Below are 24,867 nucleotides of genomic sequence, written 5' to 3'. Positions count from 1 at the left end.
AGTCTGGCGAGTTTGCTTGCGTCTAAGCCGATACAGAAAAAAAACTTCCATAACACAAAAGATGATGGTGTTGATGTTGGGAAAAAACGGTCTCTACTAGAAATGGGTCAAAGCCTGCAAAGGCAATTACAGTGTTCTTCCTGTTCATATAACCAGCTTTCAGAGGTTTCCATTATTTTGGCTTAAGCTTTGAAATTTGCAGATTGTTCACCCCGTCAGTGAAAGCCTTGTAGACCAAGTCCTGAAATTATTCACACTCAGGGAGATGTTAGACTTAACTAAAAACAATCTCTTAATTTAGTTTCAAAGCCTAAAAAAATATTAGGACTTTTCACTCATCTGTGGCACTTAAGACTTGTGGGGGAAAATAAATCTTATCCTAATTGTTAGCACTTCTCACAGGCTTGACGTTGTCCACGTAATTGAACTAACAACAAAAACTTCTGAAGACTTTGTAACGATCCGCTTGTCTTTTGTCAAAACCTTGGCTTTGACACGAAAAACAGCTGCAAGTAGATGTACATCTTTTCACTTTGCCTTTCTCACAGCGCTGCGATAAACCCTCCTTTTTAAACACCCAGAATGTTGGGCTCAGCGCAGGAAAGACTCCTATCGTGCAATATTTTTTCCTTCAATTTAATGGCATTTTAGAAATTCTGGCTACTTTAGATACTCCGTCGAATTCATTGACTTCTAGTAGCAGGTGGCCCTCGGGGACTCGAACGCTTTGGTTGGAAACTGAATAAAGAAATGACTGTATGTTCACTGGAAAATTGTTGTGGACCATTTTAAATACGAGTATGAACCAATCCTGATCTGGCAACCTATTAATTTACATGGCCAAGGCTGAGTGATCAGATTATTTATTAGTTAAACTGCTGCAATTTAACTTCACCGCTATGTCAATTAACGTTTCCCACACCCAGGTTGTGTTCAGCAGCGCCATGAATAGAGCAGAAGGAAGTGAGTCGCTGTCTCTCTGTCTCCCTCCCCCATTCCTTTCCTCCTCATCTTTTCTTTAGCTCCCCAGCCCGGTGAGTTTGAGGAGCTCTTTGACCCTTCTGCAAATTACCCGGCTTTTCCTGAAGCGAGAGGGTGTTTGCTGTGATCTAGCTGGAGTGAGTAAGTAAGTAAGAGGGTAATTGTCAAGTCGCCTGTACCGAGCTCGGTGAACCGATAAACCCCGGAGCCAGCGCAGTCACAGCTCTCTAAACTAAGAGTCCCGAAAGAAAAGGACCACCTGCAATTTCTTAACAGATTAGGCTAGTGAACAGCAGGGAAAGTGAACGTGCTCATTCAGGGTGGGGGTATGTGTGTGTCGGGGGGGAGGTTTTCATTCAGATTCGGAGCTGCTTGTTTATCCCCACCTGTTCTCCAACAAAAGACTCAGTCATATGAATGGTGCCTGCTTTCACGCCAGACTCTTTCGAAATCATTTACCTTAGACCAAGGGATTTGCCAAGTGCTTAGGTTAATTGATAACACATTAACCCCAAGATTAGTGGGGGGGCATTTTTACCGCATGCAAATAGCAGAGTTACAAAGCACGGTTTGGGTATCAAACGAAGGATGTTTATTCCAAACATAACGCCACTATCGTTTTTTTTTTTAAACTGCCGACCGCAGGAACAAAAAGAAAGGAAACGCTTGCCGGGTTCTTATCTTCACAGATAAAACTAGGAGGTTAGGCTGTTTGTTCCTCTGCAAACTGCCTGACCTGATTGCTCCGATATCCTTTTCGAGCCCCATGTCCTTGACGCAGATCTGTTTGGAAAATAGACTCATTTAAAACCTAAATGCATTACCTGGAAATAGATTAATGATTACCACTGATATAATGTTGAGATCTGTTGGAAATATGTCTTTGTCATCTGTGCTGGCTTGGTGAGACGCTTTATCAATTAAACAAAGGAATCCAGATCGAGACCCTTGCGTTTAAAATTCACAGCTCCAGGTGAATTTTCTGGTGAATTCCAACACTACCAAGAATGTAGCTTCTCTACAGTGACACTAAGCAAAGATTTAAGAAATGATTCCCTCTCCTAATGGAAGCCATTTAAAACCCAAGCTTCTTTTAATACCGCATTTAATACCGCATGTTACCGTACAAGTCTCTTCCGTTTTGCTTGCGTTTCATTTCTTTCGGTCTGTGCGTTTGAGTCCAACTTGGTCGCTTTCACTAACGTGTATAAACTAAAGTGAGAAGTCAAACATACAAATAACTCTTTCTTTTCATGCCGATACAGCCAGCTGTTGTCTAGGGGAGTGGAAGAGGTGCTCATTAGATAAGCATCATCTACCATGGCAACCCTCAAAATGTTAAGCAACTCTGAGAGCCCACAGGCGTCAGGAAGTCCACCAGTAGAAAGAATCCAAGCTAGATGGAAGTAAACCACGAAATCTTCCACCTGGTTCTCGATTCTGGTAGCGCTTGCTCCTGTAAACATGGCCAGAGATGTGGACAACACCAAGCAGACCCGTGTTACTTCTCACAGTTAAACACCAGCGGCTGCTTTTCACACCGACCAGCGGCTTTGCTTCTGAATGGCCGACTTCGTTCCTGCTTTGTGGAGACGATTCACGCACGCTTGTTCACCAGCGGCTCACACTGACCTGACCCTGTACATGTTTTCTTTTGTAAGAGCCGCTGTTGAAGCATTTTACGAGCATATGCTCCGGATCGACACTCCTAAAGTGCCGACAGTAGGAGCTGCAGTATTTTGTGTGCCTGTATTTTGAGGTAGTGTTACCGTAGAGCACATTTAAACATATCGACATGACCTTTTCATTCTTCACTTGAAAGGGCGGCATGTTTATACTCCGGATCGTCGGAAGGCGGTCGGGGTAGATCGGCTTGAACGGAGCGCCCCGTGAAGGCGCTGTTGCTATAGACACGCCAACATTACCATATCACTTTGGATTCGAGAATTTCACGACGCCATGGTTTAAAATTTTAGCGACGTCGGCATCTTTTTCCACAGTCTAGTTTGTAGCTGTTCCGTAAATGCAACCATGACGCAGTTTCCTAACTAGAGTGTACTTATGCGTGCTGATGTGGATGCACGCCTCTGTGCAAGCTACAATTTGTCAGGTGTTTGCCGTGCTGGCAATATGTATTTTGCCTTCGCTTTTAAGTCTGCTTTGGAGATGTGGAGACCTGTACTTACAGTATATTACTATACATTTGGAGCAATGGCATCACCTGCTTGTTTTCCCACAAAGGAAGCCATCATTTTCCTCCAGGGTAGTCACAGGGTTATTTGTAATACTTTGGTTCTGTAATGTAATATTTTGTATCTGCTGATATTTACTCAAATTTTCATTTTATGTCAAGGACAGTTTAGATAACGGAATAATGGTAGTATCTTTTTTTTTTTTTTTTTTTTTTTTTTTTATTTCCTCCTCTGGTAAACAAAATTGTGGGTTCGCTGCCGCCTCCTCTTCTGCCTCCTCCTCCACCTTCTCCTCTTTCTCAGATCTTTTGATATATTTCTTTTCCCCCCAGAAGCAGAAACCTTAAACCTTTTCAGTTTTATTTCAGAACCACAAAAAAAAAACTCTCTCTCAAGATACTTAAGCACAAATCTATTGTATTTAGTCTCCAAACACTGTAGTAGTTTCTCTATCTCCACATGCTGGATCTTGTATCTTCAGGTCATGTTTTCCTCCGCTTCATGGTTAACAACAGGTTTCCTCTGTCGAAACAGGTGGCGTTATTATTCAAACATCTTAAACGGCATGCTCAGAGTTTACACTAGCATTGGCTTTGTTGACATCCACTGTGCGTGTTTGAACTATTTATTGGTCCAAGTCTTTAATCCAAGATGGGCTCCACAGATGTGTTTCTTTTTAGCAGGTTACGTGCGCAAGTTGTGTGCCTCCGTGGAGCCATCTGCTTCTCCCTGAGGAATGTGTGTGTGTGTGTGTGTGTGTGTGTGTGTGTGGGGTGGGAGGGGTAGTGTCGTGCAGCTCTCGGCACATGGAATCCACCTTCAGATGCGCAGCAGCATTCTCACCCCCCGAGCATGGCGGCTTTGATACGTGCGTGTCAAACACACGTAGGGTGGAAATAGATTTGCTTCCTCAAACAGCACAGCACCACGGTTTGTTCTGAGCAAAGATTGATCGTCTTTTGAAGTGCCGTCTTTCAGCCCACAGTCGTTCAGTGCTGTAGCGTCTTGTCCTCTTATCGCCCTCCCAAATATACACACAGAGAGAGAGAGCACCACTAAGGATAAAATAGTATGAGCCCCCCTGTTTTTCCTCTCGCTACCTATTCAAGTCCAATTCCCAAGAGGTGTGCCTGGTTGTTGAACACGCTCTGAATGCTGTTGTCATCCCCTTGGCTAAGGAAACGTGACGAGCCACTGTCTTTTACCTTATCCCCCACCTCCTCATCATCTGTACCGAAGAGCGAGTCCTCTCTCTCACTCTCTCTCTATCTCTCTCGCTCTCTCCTTTCTCAGGCATCCTGAACGGTGTCATCCCAGATCAGTGAAAGCGAGGAAGCAGTAGCAGTTAACCAATCCTGCTCGAACAGGCCAGCGACGCCTTGGCGCGAGCCGAACTGCTCATTCACAGGATCTGGGATTCGCTCTCGCTGCAGCCACTTGGTGCAGATCCAACAAGCGTGTGAGCGAGCAAGCAAACGAGAGGGAGTCCATCTTGCGATTAAAGCAAGGAAGCCTGCATGTAGCCTGAGAGTTACATGGCTGCTGATTTTGAAAGTATGATTGAGGACATGCTTGTCCTCGGTTATAAGAGCTAGTGATTATCTGTCCTTGAATGCTAAAGCAATTTATTGCTTCTTGTGCTCTTTGATACACGTATACAAACACACTTTGTGTGTATATATAATATTATGAGTTGTGTAGATAAGCTCGTCTGGTGTCTAGACTTTTTTTTTTTTTTTTTTTTGCCTTGACCTTGCTGAGACTATTTTTGTCCCATTACGTGGAACAGAAAAAACTGTGGTTTGAGGGAGGTGTAAGCATGGGGCTGGCCAGATTATTTATGAACTTAACAGTTATGAAGAAGCAAGATAAGGCTATGGCAACAACCTGGGGACTTGATGTCTTAGATAAATATCTGTATGAACCCGTGACCACCCGAGTGACCTACCTATTTTTGAAGATGGACCATTTCCAGAAATACCCCCAGCCCTACTTAATAACCTGCTTCTCATCCACCACTGTTAGTTTGTAAGTTAACAGGTTGTCCTCATAGAGTCGTTTTTACAGCCCGTGAAAGGCCACAAGAGGTGTACCAGGCCGACTCGGAGGTCGTCACGTTACCCAGACTACTGGGTTAGTCCAGAGCTGTGATTTTTGTAAGCAGTCTCGGTATGTCAGCTGTCACTCCCACCACCTGTCTTTCTGCACCACAGAGCTGGTGGTGGTCTTCATACAGCATCTGAGGTCCCTGATAAAACAAGCCAAATGAGCCGCGATGAGCTTTAGTGTTTATGGCATGCCCAGTGTGCTCGTCAGCACGCACTTGAAATGCTTCTAAAAAAGAGGCGTGCAGACAGAGCGGCCATTACCACTTTGATTACAGGCTATTTCTGGATAAACGCACGTTGAATGCAGCTCAGACATAATTTGAAAGGTCACAGTGCGCATCTTGTTCATCGTTTGGCGGAGATGTGCTTGGAGGCAAACATAATTTATTTTGACAAGTTGTCGAGAAGAGGAACTTACAGAGCAGCCAGTGTATTTTCGTCTCCTGACCATCTCATTCCCTTGGAAGGTCAGTAAAGCCCAATCTTCAGAAACTATTAGGAATATTATTTGATCTTCATATTCCCCACGGCGAAAGTTTAGTTATTTCAGGAAGCATTCGGATGATTGGCAAAGCCGTTTAGTGATCACGTTTCCGAAGCCTTAGCTACTGCCTGGAAGTAGCCGTTCCTGTTTGCAGGTTTGAATCTCATTCTCAGGCTCTGCTCGTCGCTCTCAAATGTTTCCCGAAAGCCTAATCTAGGCCAGATGTTAGTCTTGGTAGCAGCTCATCTTTAATAAGATCCCCAGTGAGACATGTCAGGATTGAAACGTAAAGGATTCTCATTTTGCTCAAATGTAATTATACACGATGCCTCCAGATTTCTGAAGGGTTTATAATAATAATAATTTTTGACTTCATCTCCGGTTTTAATTCGCATGCCGCCCCACAACACAGCTTTGCCGTGATGTAATTCCAGAGATGTAAGGAGCCTTGACAGAGGAATATGGTAAAGCCCAAATAAACCGTAACTCTCCTCGAACAGAGCTAACTAATCAAAAGCGTACCCTTTTTTTCTGCAGCGCTTAAACATTTATTTCCCATGTCTCATTTAGCTTTACATTGAATTAAAAATGCAGGTGTAATGTCTGATATGCTTCTATAACCTTTTTTAAAAAAAGTGTTAGACAGGAGCAGGTGATTTCCCAAATGCTACTTAATTCCTGATTACAGGTTGTTTAGTTTCTGACAGCGTGCAATGAAGGATTTTGAGAAAGTACAACATAATCTGGTTGTAGGTGAGTTTTATTATTGTTTTATTTTAATCAAGCTTTCCTTCAGCCCACAGGTGGCCCACGTAACACAAGCATGTAGGAGTCTTAGTAATGAACCATGGGGGAGTAAAAGCTTCCCATTGTTGTAAGAATGTGTGCCGAGTCAAGATGGCCGCCGCACCCCTTACTCAAGTATCACCATTACTGGCAGGTCACGCGGTTCATGTTTGCTCTGCAGGCATGTGGGGACCTGCGTGTTTGCAAGGGCACTTTCAATTTAAAAACAGACTGCTTGTGACTTTTTTTATTTATTTATTTTAATCCCCACCCAACTCTGCCTTTCTGTAGATCCTTTCATATTTGTTTCTTTTTATTTGTTTCATCGTAGGTTTGGGGAATTCATGCACACTTCAGTTTCCTTCATATCTCTTACCTTCCAAGATACGGTCACATTCAGGATTCGCTTCACCGTGACATGCACTCCCTTTAATTCAGCTTGTTTGATATTCTGCATTGAAATACAACACGAAGCCCAGAATGTTTACGAATTTGGTGCTGGATGTAATCAGACTTTAGTGCTTATTGGCATTGTGTTTTTTCCTTGTTTTATCTCATCAGTAATTAATGTGTGTTGTTTGCCAAATAAAGAGGGTTGTGATGACCTCTAACCCCATTGAGGGTATAGACCACACACTTGGTTCGAGAAGGTCAGTTAGGAAAAGTCTCTCTCTCTCTCTCTGTGTCTCTCTTTCTCTGTCTGACTCTCTCTCACTCACTCTCTCTCTCTTTCTGTCTCTCTCTCTCTGTCTCTCTCTCTCTCTCTCTCTCTCTCTCTCTCTGTGTCTCTCTTTCTCTGTCTGACTCTCACTCTCTCTCTCTCTCTCTCTGTCTCTCTCTCTCTCTCTCTCTCTCTGTGTCTCTCTTTCTCTGTCTGACTCTCTCTCTCTCTCTCTCTCTCTCTCTCTCTCTCTCTCTCTCTCTCTCTCTCTCTCTCTCTCTCTGTGTCTCTCTTTCTCTGTCTGACTCTCTCTCTCTCTGTCTATCTTTCTCTCTCTCTCTCTCTCTCTCTTTGTCTGTTTCTCTCTCTCTCTCTCTCTCTCTCTCTCTCTCTCTCTCTCTGTCTTTCTCTCTCTCTCTCTCTTTGTTTCTCTCTCTGTCTCTCTTTCTCTCACTTAATTATATATATGAATGAATAAGTTGCATGTCAAATTTCATTAATGTACTAGAGATTTTTTGTTAGGGTGTCTACAATGTGGCTGTCTGGCAAAATCCTTGTACACATAAGATACATTCTATTGTACAAGCAGCAGCTAAAATGTCTTCTAGTCGAGTTAATATGGTCTTGCAATAGAACCTTTTATACTATTTGAAAAGGAGGAAAATGTTGCTGACAGCTCGGCACTTGCTTAAGTCGGCTTTGTAAGTTGTCGACTGATGAGTTTTGATATCACTTGATCGCTCTTGAATGCCTCTCTCGAAAGAATCAGGCAGCATTTGTCTCCAAACTGCACCATTTCGAAAAGGAAGAAAAACCTCATTAAGCTGCCTGCCCCACCCCACCCCACCCCACCCGGTTTATCAGGCAAGACATTATGGGTTCAGAACCACACAGGCACGTAGTGTACCTCTAAATTAACCTGCAGTGTCTGTCATTCACTTTGGATTGTACTGTAGCCTTGAAATCCATGGTTGGGGACAAACACGCATATTCATATTCATCTGACTACACACACACACACACACACACACACACACACACGTCTCCACCAACCTAAATGTCAAATAGTCATCTATTCCCTCCAAATAACAGCTATTTTGTATCTTTAACTGAATTTCTTCCAAGTAATTCCACTGTGTTGTTTTATGAAATATTGAGCAGAATAGCCATTTGTGAATTCTAGTTTTTGTTAGAAGTGAACCGCTAATTCATTAATTATTATTATTTTTTTTTTGTTCATATTGCATACCTGAGCTACATTCAGTGCTATTTTATTCCATTTAAAGGTCAGTCTCCTGTGCGTTTTATTTAGCACACTTTTCATACTTGCATAAACAAGTGATCAAAGTAGTTCTGTCTTCTTGCAGTAACAGATTCTGCATTGTTCCTCAGTAATTACACCAGTTGTAGCGCTTTTGGGCGGAAATAATGACAAAAGAGGTGGAGCTTTTCTTTTTCTTTCCTTTTACACTCACCACAAGAGGGGTAAAGTTCGTACAGATTTGTTCAACAAGGCATTCGTTGTTTTGCCCTCGTTTTCCAGAAACGAAGGCTCTGAGCTTCACTGGTTCAGTGACTCTGGCTGAGTGGAATGCGTTTGCAGACAGAGAGTGACTCACCGCCTTTATAATCCTATCCAATACGGAGAGCCCCCATAAGCGTTGTGCACAAAGGGTGTTGCCACGGTGCCAGGGGGAAAGCACTCTGCTGGCTTCCAGAGCTTCTGTTTCTAGCACTCTTTATAGACCTTGCTCCTTTTTGACCACCAGAGATCTGCCTTCTGTGGTAATGTGAACTTATTTAGGCCTTAATCTTAATGTTGCACTTGAGGCAAAGATGGTTCGAGAGAGGAAGGTATCAGGTTTAGTTTCACTGCTGAAATGTGCTCAGCCTCGTCATGTTTGATCTGTTGACCGTTCTATAGAGGAATTTAGCGACGGGTTCGAATTTTTAGGCCCACACGTTGTGAGTGCTGAAAGGAGGTCTTTATCTGCAACCGGAGATGGGTTTGAACCCATCCTTTCATGTGTCCTAATTTTATCAGCCTATTCTTGTTTTCTTCGGAGGTGATGATCAATGAACCATAACCCGAGCTTGTCCATTACAGTGATGCTTCATGTGAATAAAGGATTTGAATTTGGCAGATTCCTGAATGGAGGATTAAAAGAGTTGAGTCTCTTTCTCTCTCTTTCTCTCTCTCTCTTTCTCTCTCTCTCTTTCTCTCTCTCTCTTTCTCTCTCTCTCTCTCTCTCTCTCTCTCTTTCTCTCTCTCTCTCTCTCTCTCTCTCTCTCTCTCCCTCTCTCCCTCTCCCTCCCTCCCTCTCTCTCTCTCCTCGTCCCTCCCATGTCACTATCACCACCATCCCTGTAGCCTGAATTAGGGGTGTTATTTGTTAATCAATAGTTGTAGCAGCCGATTTTTTTTTTTTTTTAGTCAAGCACCCTCACTCATTTAGAGTGACTGGAAAAAAGTGTTTACAGCTTTTACAGCTCTCTGGAAGGTCTTGTTTTCTTTGGTGTGGGTCGTTTTGGACTCTCACATTCTATTTTCCATTGCCAGGCCTCTTCATAGGAAGCATTAAGAGGCTTAATGGCTTTGTCCATGCATTGAGGCTGACATCATGTTGTACTGCATCTTTTACTGCTCGTGTTGGAAAGAAATTAAACTCAGCTGTCCTTCCTAGTACTGCTTTAAGCTGAAAAGGAGTTTGAGAATTGGTGTTGGTTAGACAGATCGTCAGGTTTCCTCTTTACTTGTGGGAGATTAGATTTATTTGCATGTTTTTGGGTCCCTCTGAAAAACAAAAATAGCTGGTACTGTATATGGCGTACAAGCCTGTCTGTCGACGTGGTTTATCATTGTGATACTAGACAATGTATCTAGACAATGGTGGTGTTGGTTATTCACCAGCAATGATTGACTCGATGTTGGCTGATATGGAAACAAATGGGCTGGCAAGCAGTGAGTGTATTAAAAATCCTAACAGGGAAACACTGCAGGAGCAGTGGATGATGGCTGGCCACTGATGGATCTTGGCTCCAATGGCTGTTACACTGCTCCGATCATGTTCCATCAGCTCTTAATCTGGATTCACAAAGGGGTTCCTATCCTGAAAAACACTTATGTTGTTCAGCACAGATTCCCAGTAGTGAATCTTTTTTTCCTCCTCATTCTCTCTACTGTTTATATCTCTTTGATTCCACAGTGCACGTGTCTGGTGGCTGGCTAACATGAACCAGACTTCAAAAACAGACACACTTTTTTTTTTTTTTGTCTTGGTTCGAACGGTCAGGCATTGAGGAAAGGCACTACAGGCTATCAAGAGGAAAGTTTACTGTACAAAGGCCGTTGTTGTTTTTACGAGTTTACTAAAGAAACCGGTCTGTTCTCACTGGGGCCCAGATAACTCAGGGCATGAGAGCCAGCTCTTCTACCGCCTCTCTACTCATAGTCTGAATCCTGGCCAGAGTGGCACTGAGAGGAGGGCCTCTGGGGAAATCATCTGTATTGTTTGGAACAGCATCCCACTCTTCAAACGCATAAACCCTGCTGCCCACTGCCTTCCTTCCGAGCACTCCTCTCTGTGAGCTTTACTTGAAAGGACCAGTATGAATAATAAACCCCCAGAGGTCACTGTTCTGTCTGTGCCTCCCTATGAAACAATGAGGGAAAAACAATGCATTTATTCCTGCCTCCTCGACAGAAACGCTTCAGTCAGTTGGTCAGTGGACTGACCCCCCTGTCTTAACGCATTTCTCTTCACAGACTGCTTGGTGCAGAGTGCTTTTCAGGAACATGTTTGGTAATGGCTGAGCGAGTTTGCCGAGCCAGGACAGAGAAAGCTGTGAATGTTAATAAGATTAGACTTTTCCACCTGTGTGAACACTGTGTGCATGTGTGGAAAGTAAGGAAAGTAAAGTGAAGGGAATCAAGAATCGGTCATACGTGTGTGTGTGTGTGTGTGGGCGTGTGTTGTGGGGCATTATTTTGTCCTTGCTTTAAATTCCTTAACTAGACATCACCGTGTCTCCTTTGGTATTGAAATGCACGCTAATGAATTCTCTTCTCTTTCACCAGGTCTCAGAGGCAACCTCTAACAATGGGATTTCTGGAGTACTGAAGAGATTCTGACAAAAGGCAAGGGAAGAGAGAAAGCAGTGAGAACAAAAGAAGAGGCTTGCCTGGGAGCTGGGGGCGCTTCTGAAAAAACAAGAAAAGGATCCGTTCTTTGGGCCTCACTAGGGGGTGTGCATGCTGCCCCCTCAACTGGACATTCTTCTTTGTGCCAGAGCGAGACAACAAAAGCAAGTATGCGCAATAAACTGAGCAGGTTCTGGGATGCAGACTGCTGGCGCATGCTGAGGCTGGGGAGCAGGACTATAGCGCTGCTCTTGCTGACAGTCATGCTGCTGGCAGAAGCTCAGGCTTCATCACCCCAGGGAACCTTGGAGGTGTTGGGGGACATGGCACAGCTGGAGGCCTCCATGCACTCAGCAGTGCTCTCTGACCTCCAGGAGGCGAGAGCAGTAGTGTCGGCAGCGGAGCAACCAAGTGGCTTTCACGATTCCTCTGCGGTAGTAGGAAGGATGTTCCAGATGAAGATCCCCACAAAAGCCAGAGATTCTGGGAGCACAGTTACGGTGAGCCAGATAATTTATCTGCTGCCTTTCATCAGCCATTCCACATTTTTTTGCATAAATGATTCATTTGTATTCGTTGTTTAGCCAGTAAACTTAGTCAGCGGGAGAAGTGACATTGCCTCTAGCGTCGCTTCTCGAAACGTATTCCATGCTTCCCTTCTGAGTAGCGACCCATAAAAGGCAGCAGTAGCTCTAATAACAGAACACAACTTATAAACCCCATGAGTGCATCACACATTAAGGCCCTGTGCTCTCACAGAAGTCAGAGGATGCACGCAACCTGCATGCTGATCAGTGTTGGTAATACCAACTTTATATAGCTCATGTACCATGTGCAAGTGCTGTTTAGGCTGGAGAGAGGACATGCTGTTCTTTTTCATTTAAAATAAATCCTATAATCAGAACTAGATATGGCTGTCTATAGTCTCGCTAGATATGGCTGTGTATTAATGTTGTGCCCTCAGCAGTCAGAGGTCATTACACCCTGACATTAAATATGCATATCCTGCTTAGCAGCCACCCAACAGGGGATGGGCTTTTTTTTTCTTTCTTCTTTTCCCTCCTCTCTCTCCTGTGTCCATGTCCGTTGCTATAAAAGTGTGACCCCCCCCACCACATAGCTTGTCACCGTGTTTCCCTATGCCACATAAATGTTCAGAGACTTTCCCATGGATGCCGTGTAATCCTATATTCATAGGATAATTTGTGCCTGTCGAGCATTTTTAAAGTTTGAAACCTCAAGCCCCTTTGTGCACATTTGGAGAAATCTCCTCTGACAGCTGCACCCAAGAAAGCTACGACGCAACATTTTGTATGGTGTACAGCTGTTGCTTTCAGTATTCCACCTTAACCGATTTGTCTCTACGATCTTACCTCACCGAAATGGACACGGTGCTAAACAGAACTCCTGGGTAACCATATTGTTCACATTTTAAAGACGAAAGCTAGAAAAAGCCATTTGGATATTTATCAGGGTTGGGTAACCTACCAGTCTGTGTCCAGGCTATTTATTTGTTTTATTATATTTTTAGTGCCTAGCCGTTATACGACTCTCTCTCTCTGCTTCTTCCAGTTACCATAAAGCCGATTTATTGTTGCTGTTAACTATACTTATGCAAGATTGCCATAGTAGCTCCTGTGGTTATTTGGTGTGTTGCTTGTGGCTTCAGAAGTGTCATGATCCAATACAAGTTTAAATATTGGAATCAGTTTAGCAAAGTGTCCCCATCTGCTGTTATTCCTCATGTACGTTATCGTATAGTTTAACGTCGCTAAACATCGCACACCGACATTGCAAACGAACAGAGATGTTTAGACTCTGAAGCGCCATCTAGTGAACACCCAGTGATTTTAAATCTTAAAAATGTACATAAGATACGCAAGTCTGTGTGAACCATGGTGCTCCTGTCGGGGCTGCAAGCACAATCATATCCATGGTGAAAGTGAAGAAGTCTTTATTTTTAAAGGTATCAAGAGAAGATTGACACCTTATCGGTTTGAAGTGTAATCAGTTTCTTCCAGTTGGGACCGGGCAGCACACTTTACTTTTACCTTTTACTTGCCTAGTAGGCTAGCTAATGGATTTATAAGTTGCCCCCCCCCCCTTTTATAGTATATAAAGTGTATAGCTGTTAATGCCAAGACTTGCTTGTTCCTGAGCATAAAATGTTCAAAACTTGGAAGATTCACAAATGGCGTAGTGAGCTGTTCCAGTCTCTAATGCACCTGATTGATTTCCTGTCTCAAGTGTGTTGAGCTGCAGAGGACTGGATCGGAATAAATACCTCGACTGAGCGGAACAGAGCCTAGAAACACTAGGAATAATAGCGAAGTAACCTGTTTTGTGTTTTTTTGTAGTTATCATGAATAAAAACCAGCAGAATACCAGCGCATTGACAAGTGCCTCAGTCTCATGGGTTATGATGAATAGTGACAGATGCTTTTGTTGTTTTTTTTTTTTTTTGCTGGCCTCAACATGGTTCGAAATGTTCTGTGAATCTCTTGCATTTCTTTCCTCTCCCAACCTCTTTCAATCGCTTTCGTATTCGCCTGCGACACCAGGATCCTTCTACGTTCCCCAGCCCCTCCTTTTTTCCACACAAAGACTGGCACTGAAATCTAATTAGCCTTGGCTGTGCAGTAGCAGAAAGCTTTGTATTCCAGCAGCCTGCATTAAGAAAAATAAATAAATAATAATAAATAAAATAAAAATAGCCTTGGAAATGCGACTCATTTCATGTTTATGGTTAAATACAAATCTTGCCAAGTCAGACCAGTTGTATTAAGGGGTTCTGCCTTGTGTTTTTGTTGCGATTCCCTTTGCATAGCAACCAGCGTTTTTGCGGTGTCCTGTTGAATGGAAGAGTAACATTTAGTCATTTACCAGTGGCCTTTGCGAAACATTTCAGTAACCCTGAATAGTCATTTTTAGAACAGAGTTAATTCACACACAGCCTTTTAGTCTTGCACAGAAATGGCAAGGGGAGAGGAAAATACGTCACAGTTTGTATGCGAGGCTGCCAGTTCATTTGCTCCAGTATTTTTCATGTCCACAAGAGTGCACTGCTGAGAGTTTACAGATTAAAAAGTTCGGTTCACTTGCTGCATTTTCTTCTAAATAGTTTTCGGGAAATGATCTACAAAATCTTTACGTTTCACCTCTCGTAGGCCGTGTTAAAGCTGCACTAGGTGATCGTAGGAGTTCACTTCCACCCCCTAACCTGCGTTTTATGTGACCGCATGCCTTCTTTTCTCTTACACTGCTTGCTTTAAACTGGCTGTTTTGCAACTTGAAAGAACAAGCTGACATCTTTGCCCTGAGGATCTTAATTTATAATTTAATATTAATATCAATTTTAAATCCTAAATTTAGCAAGGAGAGAATTACTAATTTAATATTTTATCTGTGAATATAAATGTCATTTCTCTCTGCGCTTTATTGCTTTCTCAGTGACTGTTGCGACATAGAATTTGGGGACGTTTTAATTGACCAATAAAGTAGATTTTTGACCTTTGGGTTATTTATTTTATTTGTACCAGAAATAAATCTCCTACTCCGAATGATGTGTAGCTGTGTTGCCTACTCTGAGAATCTGAGAATCTATTTTTATACATAGGCAAATTTTTACATGACAGTGAGCAAATGTTTAACAATAAAATGTAGACTCGAGATCTGGTTCCTTTAAAACATCCATTCAGCCGAACGAAAGGGTTCCGCCTCCTAAAATTTTCCACTGAAAAGAATCCTCTCTGCCAATTCCCTGTGTCTTCACAGGCTCCATTTCAACCTCATATCTCAAAGACATGCCATAGCCTACTCCTTCAAAACTATGAATCTTATCTTTTCAGCTGTCTTCCCACCATAACAATGAAGCCCTGTATATTTTTTTTTTTCCTGTGGGCTCCCCCACACGTGCATGCTGACAATAGACCCTTTTATTCATCTTTGATGGCTGAGTTTTCATTTCATTCCTTTTTAATTCCTTCATGTCAGGGCAACATGAGTATTCTCTTCCACAGTTTTCACTTGATTAAGATATAGAGGCATCTCAGGAGATCACAGACTTGTCTTCTAATTTTAGTTTTTTTTTTTTTTAGTGTGCATGCTCCCTTCCTCTCAAGTGTCCCCAGTTCCTCAAATCTTTGCCACTATAATACGAAAGCGAGAACCTGTAAGCAATGAACCCAGATGTTATTTACTTTTGCTGTGCTTCTATTCTAGCTTCTATTCTCTCTCTTTGTGTGTCTCTCTGTCTCTCTTTCTCTCATGACTTTCATGAGTCATCAGCTTGGAAACTAGTGGTAGACTAAATGTTGGTGGTTGTTGCAGCGGTTTTGTTGCAGATATTTTGGATTTACGAGAGGGCAATTCCCAAACTTTGAAAAACATGTATGCAACTTGTGTGTTTTTGTATTATTGATACAGATGCTTAGTACTGTAATGTGAATCTTGTCCAGTCCAAATACTGTTAAAATAGACAACAACATTATCAATACTTCAACACTTCAATACATCCAGTGTTTAATAATTAATGGTTGGGGCATGCTGTTGTAGGAAATAACCTGTGATGAGGTGATTAATTGCTGGGTGTCGGGCCACATCCGCTGTTAACACCATGACCTTTTATTAGTTCCTATTTTTCACAAACCCACATTCCCTAAAATGTTTTATTCCTCTTATGCCCCTTTTCCACCGAGGCAGTTTGAGTGCTGGTTCGGAGCCAGAGCCTAATTTAGAACCAGTTCTTTCTTTTTCGACAGCCAAAGCACCGGCTCTGAACCAGGAAAAGTGGTTCTTGAGTAGCACCAAAACGTTGCTGGTCTAGACTTAAGAACCGCTTCCGTCAGGGGCTGTGGGGGGGGCTACTGTTAGCGTATTTGATAATGTACCTTAAGTATACTAATGTTTAATACACTTTTACTTTACCGCAATGTGATACATTATCAGCACACGATAGTAGGTAGCTACATGCTAAGGCTAACTTTTTTTTCTGTGTTAATGATAAAATAACGTTATGTACTTTCTCAATTACAACCTCAGTTTATACAAATTACATGGAGCTGCATGTACACGTTGGATTCGCCGCGTTTGGATGTCAATGTAGGTTTGCAAAGCCATGAGCATTAACAGTAAAGCAACATCCGCCATTGTTGATGTGTTTGTGTTTGCCGCTGCTGCGCTAACGTTGCCGGGATACGTGAAGTATACGTGACACGTATACAGTGACGTCAGACTCTGCTCTGTGTGATGGCTCTCTAGCCGGTGGAAAGGCAAACCGGTTCTTAGACGGTTCACCAGTGGAACCAACTTTGAACCAGCACCAGTGCTAACTCTGAACCAGCACTCGGTTCTTTTTGGTGGAAAAGGGGCTTTAGACCTCAGCAAATTGCGACCAGTGCTTTGTGAAGGAAAAACGGAGGGATGGAGAGAGGGATGGATTTTATATATATATATATATATATATATATATATATATATATATATATATATATATATATATATATATATATATATATATATATCATTTCATTTGATGAAAATCATAACATATTTGTTTAATTGTTTATTAAAATTTTTTATGTAAAGTATTAGTATTACTATTAGTATTAAGCTATGGTTTGTGAGTCTGATACTGCACACAACACTGTTATTTTAGAAAATAAATGTGCACTTTCCAAATTCTCACATTTAAGAATGCAATAGCTAAGTTGTGTAAAATGGAATAATTAATAGCTATTCATATTCTTATACATGTTTAGACTGGAACAGTTCTGTCCTCATTGACCTTTTTGTCTGCTGCAGTGTTAACGTTTTGAGCCCACAAGTCATCAGCCATGTTATAGATTAGTTGTAATTGGAATTCCTCCTGAATTATTGATCTCTTTCTATGTAAACAAATAGGTGGTCGCTGGATGACATCGGAAATAAAAAGCCCAGCTGTTAAAACCATAGGTCCTACAGTCTAGAGCACTAATAATCTGTCTCGGGAGCTTCATCTTTAGAATATTTTCTAAATATTGCAGGAGATATATTTGTTTGTTTAATTTTGTCACTTTTCACCGTACATTTCTGACTCAATTTATAGTTAGTTGTGTAAAGTCCAGTACACCAGGCTATGATTCGAACAATAGGTCATTGCAGATGTTAAAATTAACCAGTGCATTGCTTATACTTTACCACAGCCTATTCATCGCATTATCGAAAGCAACAATTATTGTATGTTTTCAAGCCAGAGTCTGTTATTGTTACAACAGTTTTAACTGTTGTTTTTGCATACTTTAGTTGAAATGTGAACTGGAAGGTTTTGTTTTAATATCCCAACAGCACACTTACGACATCTGTGTCCTAGCTTTTTCAGGTGTTTAGGTATTTAAGTATGATGGAAATTTTGGTGTACTACAATAAATAATGACTTGGTTTTGTAATAGGTTTTTTTTTTCCCCTTTCAGATTGCAGAGGCAGGCAAAGATGCACTACCATCATGGTTGCATTGGGAACCAGTGAATAGCACCCTTCAAGGACTTCCTTTGGAGGTAGACAAGGGTGTCCACTATATATCTGTGTCTATTGCTAATGCAAACCATGTGTCCCAGAGTCCAGATGTATTTTCCATTGAGGTTCATCCAGAGGAACATGCTGACACAGAGTTAGCAATTCAGTTAACTAACAGCGATTCTCAGCATTTTGTCTGTGGCAATGAAGAGCCTGTTACTGTTCTTACAGTAATTTTGGATGCAGACCTCACTAAGATGAGCTCCAAACAGAGAGTTGAACTTTTGTCCAGCATGAAAAAATTCTCGGGAGTAGGGCTTCAACATATGAAGGTTTTGCCCGTTGTTAACAATCGCTTATTTGATATGTCTGCGTTTATGGCTGGGCCAGGAAATGCCAAAAAAGTTGTAGAAAATGGTGCTTTATTGTCCTGGAAACTTGGCTGTGCCCTGGATCAAAGCAACATTCCCAACATCAGCAGTGTTCAAGTTCCAGCAAAGGAAGGGACAATGTCAGGACATTTGGGATATCCAGTGGTGGGATGGTACATTGCTAACAAAAAGCCACATGTACCTAAACGGGTACGGCGACAGCTTAATACCCCCACCCCTGTGCCATCTTTGCTTCCTCCGACAACATACACTGCACCACCGAGCCGCATTGTGCCCACACCTACATCCCGGGTAATTGAACCAACTTCCGGCAGCTCATCACCACCTGTGTGGGCCCCTGTACCACTGCCTATGAAACCTACTACTACTATTCGCACCAGAGATCCAATTGCTCATACTCCCACAATAGGACCCCCTCAGCCCACAAAAATTATGGATACTACCAGCACTATTCCAATCCAGCCTACCATGACTAGGCCAGTGTATGTTGGACCTTCTGTAACACCACCAACACCAACCACCAAGAAACCAACAAGAAGGCCCAAGAAGCCCAAGACCACCCCAGTCCCGAAGGAACCGAAGACAACCACAGCCAAGCCACCACGCAGTACCACCTCCTCGGCTTTACACGATGGCAATACGAGACCAGAGCTGCGCAACCCAATTGATCAAGTTAAGTCATACATTGGTACATACTTTGAGGTGAAAATCCCATCTGACACATTCTTTGACCGAGAGGATGGAACAACAGACAAGTTAAGATTAACTCTGAGGAAGAATGCTGATGTTGTTGGAGAAGACTCCTGGATTCAGTTCAACAGCACTAGCCAGTTGCTTTATGGATTACCAGACTGGCAGCATGAGGGCAAACACGAATACTTTATGCAGGCAGCTGACAAAGGTGGTCTTTACACAACAGATGCCTTTGAGGTCCGTGTCAGTCGTTTTGGAAATAATGTTAAGCCCCCAGTCCTGTTTGCTGCTCGATTCCAAGGGGATCCTCGTTCGGTTACCAACGATATCCATAAGAAGATCCTTCTTGTCAAGAAAGTGGCCTATTCATTTGGTGATCGCAATTCTAGTTCAATTACACTGAAAAATATTACTAAGGGATCCATTGTAATCGAATGGACCAACAGCAGCCTCCAACAAAGCCCATGCCCCAAGGAGCAAATTCAGGCCATGAGTCGAAGGATCTCCGATGCAGAAGGCAAACCTTCGTCGATATTCCACAATGCCATGGAGCCAGACTTCAGACCCATTAACATCACTATCAAAGGAACAGGTAGCTGCCGCAACTACATGTTTGTTCCACCAGCTGAGATCCCAGAACCCATTCCACCTGCTGTTACACCAGCTGTTGGAGCAGGTCGACAGAGCAACGACGATGTATATCTCCACACAGTCATACCGGCTGTGGTGGTTGCAGCGATCCTGTTGATTGCAGGCATCATTGCTATGATTTGCTATCGCAAGAAGCGCAAGGGGAAACTCACCATTGAAGACCAAGCAACCTTCATTAAAAAAGGAGTTCCCATCATTTTTGCAGATGAACTTGATGACTCTAAGCCACCTCCATCTTCTAGCATGCCTCTAATTCTTCAAGAGGAAAAACCTCCTCTCCCACCTCCTGAGTATCCCAATATGGCGAGTCCAGAGACCACACCTCTGAACCAAGACATTTTGGGAGAGTATTCAGGCCTACAAGATGACGACCCCAATGCACCTCCTTACCAGCCTCCACCCCCTTTCTCTGTTCCCATGGAAGGTAAAGGGTCCCGCCCTAAGAATATGACCCCATACAGATCACCACCTCCATATGTGCCACCCTAATGTTTATAGATCCCTCCGGTGTGGAGGACAGGGAACATGTGCAGTTCCAAACCAGTGTTGTCTCTGCATTTTTGGAAATCGGAGGGGCATTACAAATATGAGACATTGGATCGGGCAGGTTGGGATGATTTTGATAAAACTGGACTTTTTTTTTTTTTTTTCTTTTCTCTCTCTCTCTCTCACCCCATTGGAGTGGTGATGGTGGGGGTATAATTATATAATCCTCAAAGACGGTGCCAACAACCTCAGCCTCTGGCTGTATGGCTACTGCTGACCAGTTGGAAAATGTACCCTCCGATCCTAGCGCTTTTGTGTCTAGATGGGCTTTTTTTTGTTTGTTTGTTTTATCATTTGTATTTCTTTTTGACTTATTTTAAAATCAAACTACTTGCCTAACAGCACTCTTTTTATCTTCTGAACTCTTTGAATAATGCATAAAGACAAGAAAAAGTGACTGCTGGTGCAAGTGTTTCATAGTGACATTCTACAATTAAGGAAAAAAACTTGACCTAGAGGTACAGTTGTGCAGACAATTATGGGCTTGTTTGATTCAATAAGGTTTGCCTTTTAACATTAATTGTACTGTTTTTACCCTTATTCACATGTCTAGTAAAGATGAGCATAATAAGAGGTAGCCAAAAACCTTCAGAGGGATAGAAACCTTTTGTTTAATCCACTGTAAATTTGAGGGTTGATAGATTTATTATTATTATAATTTTATTTTATTTTTTTTAATTCTTTTTCTATGTTTTTCTTTTTGTTTGTGCGTGTCAAACAACACTAAAAAAAAAACTTTTCGTATCCCTACGTAATGGAAACGAGTTATGCTGTGGATGTTCTGGATAAATGTTTGAGGATGTGTTTCTGTCCCTATAGAGATTCATGCCAGACCTAGACATGGAAATATTGTGCCATTCTAATTTTGATCTTTTTCTTTTCTGTCTTTCTTTCTTTCCTTTTTTTTTTTTTTTTTTTTTTTTTTTTTAATTGCTCGCAATTCTGGCATTACTGGGTTTTATGTCCGTTTCAGTTTATAGTAAGGAGACATGGCATGATGTAGCTGCTGTCCTTTCAAGGAACCCTAAATGGGTAGAGTTGGAATACCTACATGTCACAGCAGGCATTCGCTACTCCTTTCCCCATTTAGTGCTGACATGGTTTTGATTAAATGATTTGGAAGACTTGCAGTCTAGCTTCATTTTTCAAATGATTTGATCCTGTTTCATGGTTTCTTTTTTTTTTAATCTTTTTTTTTTTTTTTTTTTTTTTAAATTTTAAATAATGATTATCGAGTGTATGCCTTGACTCAAAATAACTGAAAATAAAGACTGAATATTTTAATAAAGAATCATTCTCTAAACAATGGCATCATTTATTAAATGTAACCACGATTACACAATGATTGCAGTAGAATGTCGGTTGTTTTTGCCTTGGCAGCAATGCAGCAAGTGTCTTCTGTAAATAGTCCTGTGGATATAACTGTATTTATAGACCAGAAGTGTGTATGTTTTAATATGGCAGGGAAAAATAAGTATCTTGAGGTTTGTTCTGTACAAGGGGTAAGTATATCATCAAATTACTAAAATATCTGTAGAGATTCACACAACCCAGGAAAAAATACTTTTTTCTTTATTAACTTCATCATCAGAATATATACATCTAATTTTTTAATGTTTTTGATACAGGCAGTTTTATTAAGAACAATATGTATTAGATTTTGTAACCATCTTTTTAGATGTCGCAGGACGGTATAGATTTACATATAAAAACCTCTTGATTGTATAGATATGTAGCCTGATTTTATTTTTATTGCTGTTATTCTTTTCATGTTAACATCATGTGCTTCCATATGCTTTCAGTTTGTTTCTGCATTTTGTGACTGAGCATTTAAGCACATCAGCTGATCAATGTGTTCTTTATGCTTAAGATTTACCAGCATGACCTACTGAACTATGGGATTTTTTTTTTTTCTCATTTCCACGTTTGCTTTTATAACCGATTTGATTAATTAGAACTGATTGCAATTTATTTATAATCCGTTCATATTTAAGAGATTTGAACACATTTATGAGTTTAGTACACTTTCGACACCTACAGGAAAATGCTATTTAATCCAATAACCTTTTAAACGTTTGATCAGAAACGTGTGTATTGTGGTGGGCTTTTTTGCATGGTTTAATTCTTAACATAAAACTGGTTTAAAGCTTTTAGATGATTGATGGAAAAAAAAAAACCAAAGATACAAATGTGAAGTGACCATCACTGAGAATTGTCTTTTATATTTCAGAGTGATTTCCATAATACTCATTCATTACTTTATTCTATGCATCATTTAAAGGATGCTACAAACGGTGTAATTCCATCAGTCTGAACAGCGTTATAACCATATTGTCAATCATAATTTCTGACCTTCATATTGTCCTTATGTCAGCAATTGTTTTTGTTTTTTTTTTCTTTCTGTATAAAATCAGAGCTCCTGAATGTATATGAAATTCTCTTCTTTTTAGCTTAAAATGGCAAAAGGAAAAATACAAACCTACATCAGATGAGATTACAGTACAATTACTGATGGACATTCTAAAAGTACATCTTTTACAGCTTTTAATTTAAACGCATAGTGTGGTGTATCCAAGATAAGTAGCTGTGTATTTATTTACTTTAAATGTTCCCCAGGTGTGTTGCGTAAGCCAGAGTTCTCTGCTGTAATACTTATTTTTGGCCTGATTTTAATTTTGTGTGTGTGTGTGCGCCGACAATAATTGATAGAGTTAAAAACAAAAATCAGGGACATCGCTCACACTTTGTCAAGCCTTCTGCGTCATTACTACATCTTCTAATTAAAGACAAGTGGGTTTAATAAATGCCTGAGTACAGAGATGACTTATTTTCTTTCTGTGTTTAATAGCATTGATTTCACTTGTCACCGGACACTGTATGTTGGATTCTGGTATTAAAATTGTTCTTACCAAATACTGTGTCCTCATTGCTGTTTGTAACCTTTACTCATCAGGAAGACATCAACCTTTACTCATCATCAAAATGTAATCCGTCATGGACGTGAAAACCCTGTAGTGCTTTTTAGATGGTTTTAAAACTTCTGATCACTTTCAGGGAATCTTTCATAACAACTAGATCCCCATATTGGTGCTATTATATACTTTTACACAGTAGTGTAAAGTCATACATGTGTGTGTGGTTCCAGGCTACAGTCTTTGTGGAGTTTCTCATATTCACACCTCCCAAAACATGTTTGTGGACAAAATATCATCAAACCCATATGTACATTTTGAACATCTCATTCTCCCAGTCTACCTGCTTTTATAATAACCTCCATTATTCCAGCTAGGATTCCCACTTGGCTGTTGTGATTTGTGTTCATTCAGCGAGATCAGATACTGGTGATGTGGTTGGAGGTCTGGAGTGCAGTCAGTGCGAGAGTTCATCCCAAAGGTGTAGAGTGTAGTTGAGTTCAGACTCTGTGCAGGACCCTTCTGTTCTTTTTCCTCTCTAACTTGGGCAATCTGTCTTCATGGCATGTGCTTTGTGCACAGGGGCCTTGTCATGCTGGAACATGTTTGTGCCTTTCAGTTCCAGTGAAGGAAAATTGTAATTCTTCATCATATGAACATTCTGCATAATTGCGTGCTTCTGAGTTTGTGGCAAAAACAAGAGGAAGGAATACTTATGGGTGTGAATGTTAGGTGGCATTAAACCTTTAGCCATATAGTTTAGGTGAAATGGCTGTCCTAAATTGCCTATTATTGTGAATGTGTGTGTGCATTGTGATAGACTTGGATCTGAGTCCAGGTTGTGTACCATCTTCAGTGTTTCCAGTGATAAGACTCCAGGTCCATTGTAACCATTATAAAAATAAATATCTGTAGTTCTTTTAAATGTTTTCACCAGGTATGATTTTATAATCATTTACTTTTGGGCATCACAGATACACCTAGTAATAGTAACCATCTATTTTAAGCCATTTTAGGTTGTACAGCAGTTTGAAAATGAGCAGATCGAAATATATAAAATCTTTCCCCTTGTTTTTGCCTAGACTTAAACCTTGACTGAATCGATATTGGTGTATATACAGAAACAGTTCTTGACCATATCAGTTATGATGAGGTCTGTTGTAACAATAAGAACCTGTCTGATTTTTAATATTATTGCTTTATGGGGCAATGCCACTGTAATGCACCTGTATCTGTCTTTTTTGTATTTAACCTGTAGTGGGTGTGGCCTAAACAAAGTGCTTATTTATTTATTTGTTTGTTTGTTTGTTTGTTTTTTATTTATTCATGCTGTGTAAATTCTGACTCTCCTCAACCTCAGCTACTTAATTCAAGTTTAAGTTTAATTTGTTTCAACTAGATCTGACTGTTTTAATCCCTCTCAAAGCTCTTATTTTTATGTCATCTCCCTATAATATGTTCTATATTACTACTAAAACTAGTAGCTTAATTTTATAAAACACTGGCCCCTGACCAGGTAGTTAGAAATAATAAATGAATGTTGTAAATGCATCACATTTTTATTTGTCCCATGAGCTTCGTTATCTGACCGTTTGCTTGTGCCTACACGAAAGTAAAACCCTCCTGCTTGTTCAGCTTTTGTTTTGCGTCCCGCCGGATTTCCATCCCTGTGCACGTGTGCAAGTTTTATTTATTTTTTTTATTATTATTGCAAGAAAATATGTCTCCTATGCTTCATAACTGTATTTTCAATCATTTCTGTTTCAAACACATGACCTGAATAATGTATTCCGTTCAGGTAAATATACGAAGCAGTACCGCTATCACC

The 24,867-nt window shown here is 41.1% G+C and overlaps 1 protein-coding gene across 3 annotated transcripts in view; it reads left to right on the top strand.

The window, feature by feature from the left end:
* Positions 1-23,040, top strand: part of dag1 (dystroglycan 1) — a 29,532-nt gene extending 6,492 nt beyond the window's left edge. For all 3 annotated transcript variants that reach the window (XM_060858200.1, XM_060858201.1, XM_060858202.1), the window contains exons 2-3: positions 11,291-11,853; positions 17,803-23,040. In XM_060858200.1, the coding sequence (XP_060714183.1) occupies positions 11,524-11,853; positions 17,803-20,070 (2,598 nt within the window). In that variant the 5' untranslated portion in view covers positions 11,291-11,523 and the 3' untranslated portion in view covers positions 20,071-23,040. The remainder of the gene's footprint in view (positions 1-11,290; positions 11,854-17,802) is intronic.
* Positions 23,041-24,867: the final 1,827 nt, after the last annotated feature.

Source organism: Tachysurus vachellii, chromosome 22 (genome assembly GCF_030014155.1).
Source record: "Tachysurus vachellii isolate PV-2020 chromosome 22, HZAU_Pvac_v1, whole genome shotgun sequence".
NCBI lineage: Eukaryota > Metazoa > Chordata > Actinopteri > Siluriformes > Bagridae > Tachysurus > Tachysurus vachellii.
The sequence above is the reverse complement of the archived record's forward strand: the minus strand, read 5'-3'. Positions and strand labels throughout refer to the sequence as shown.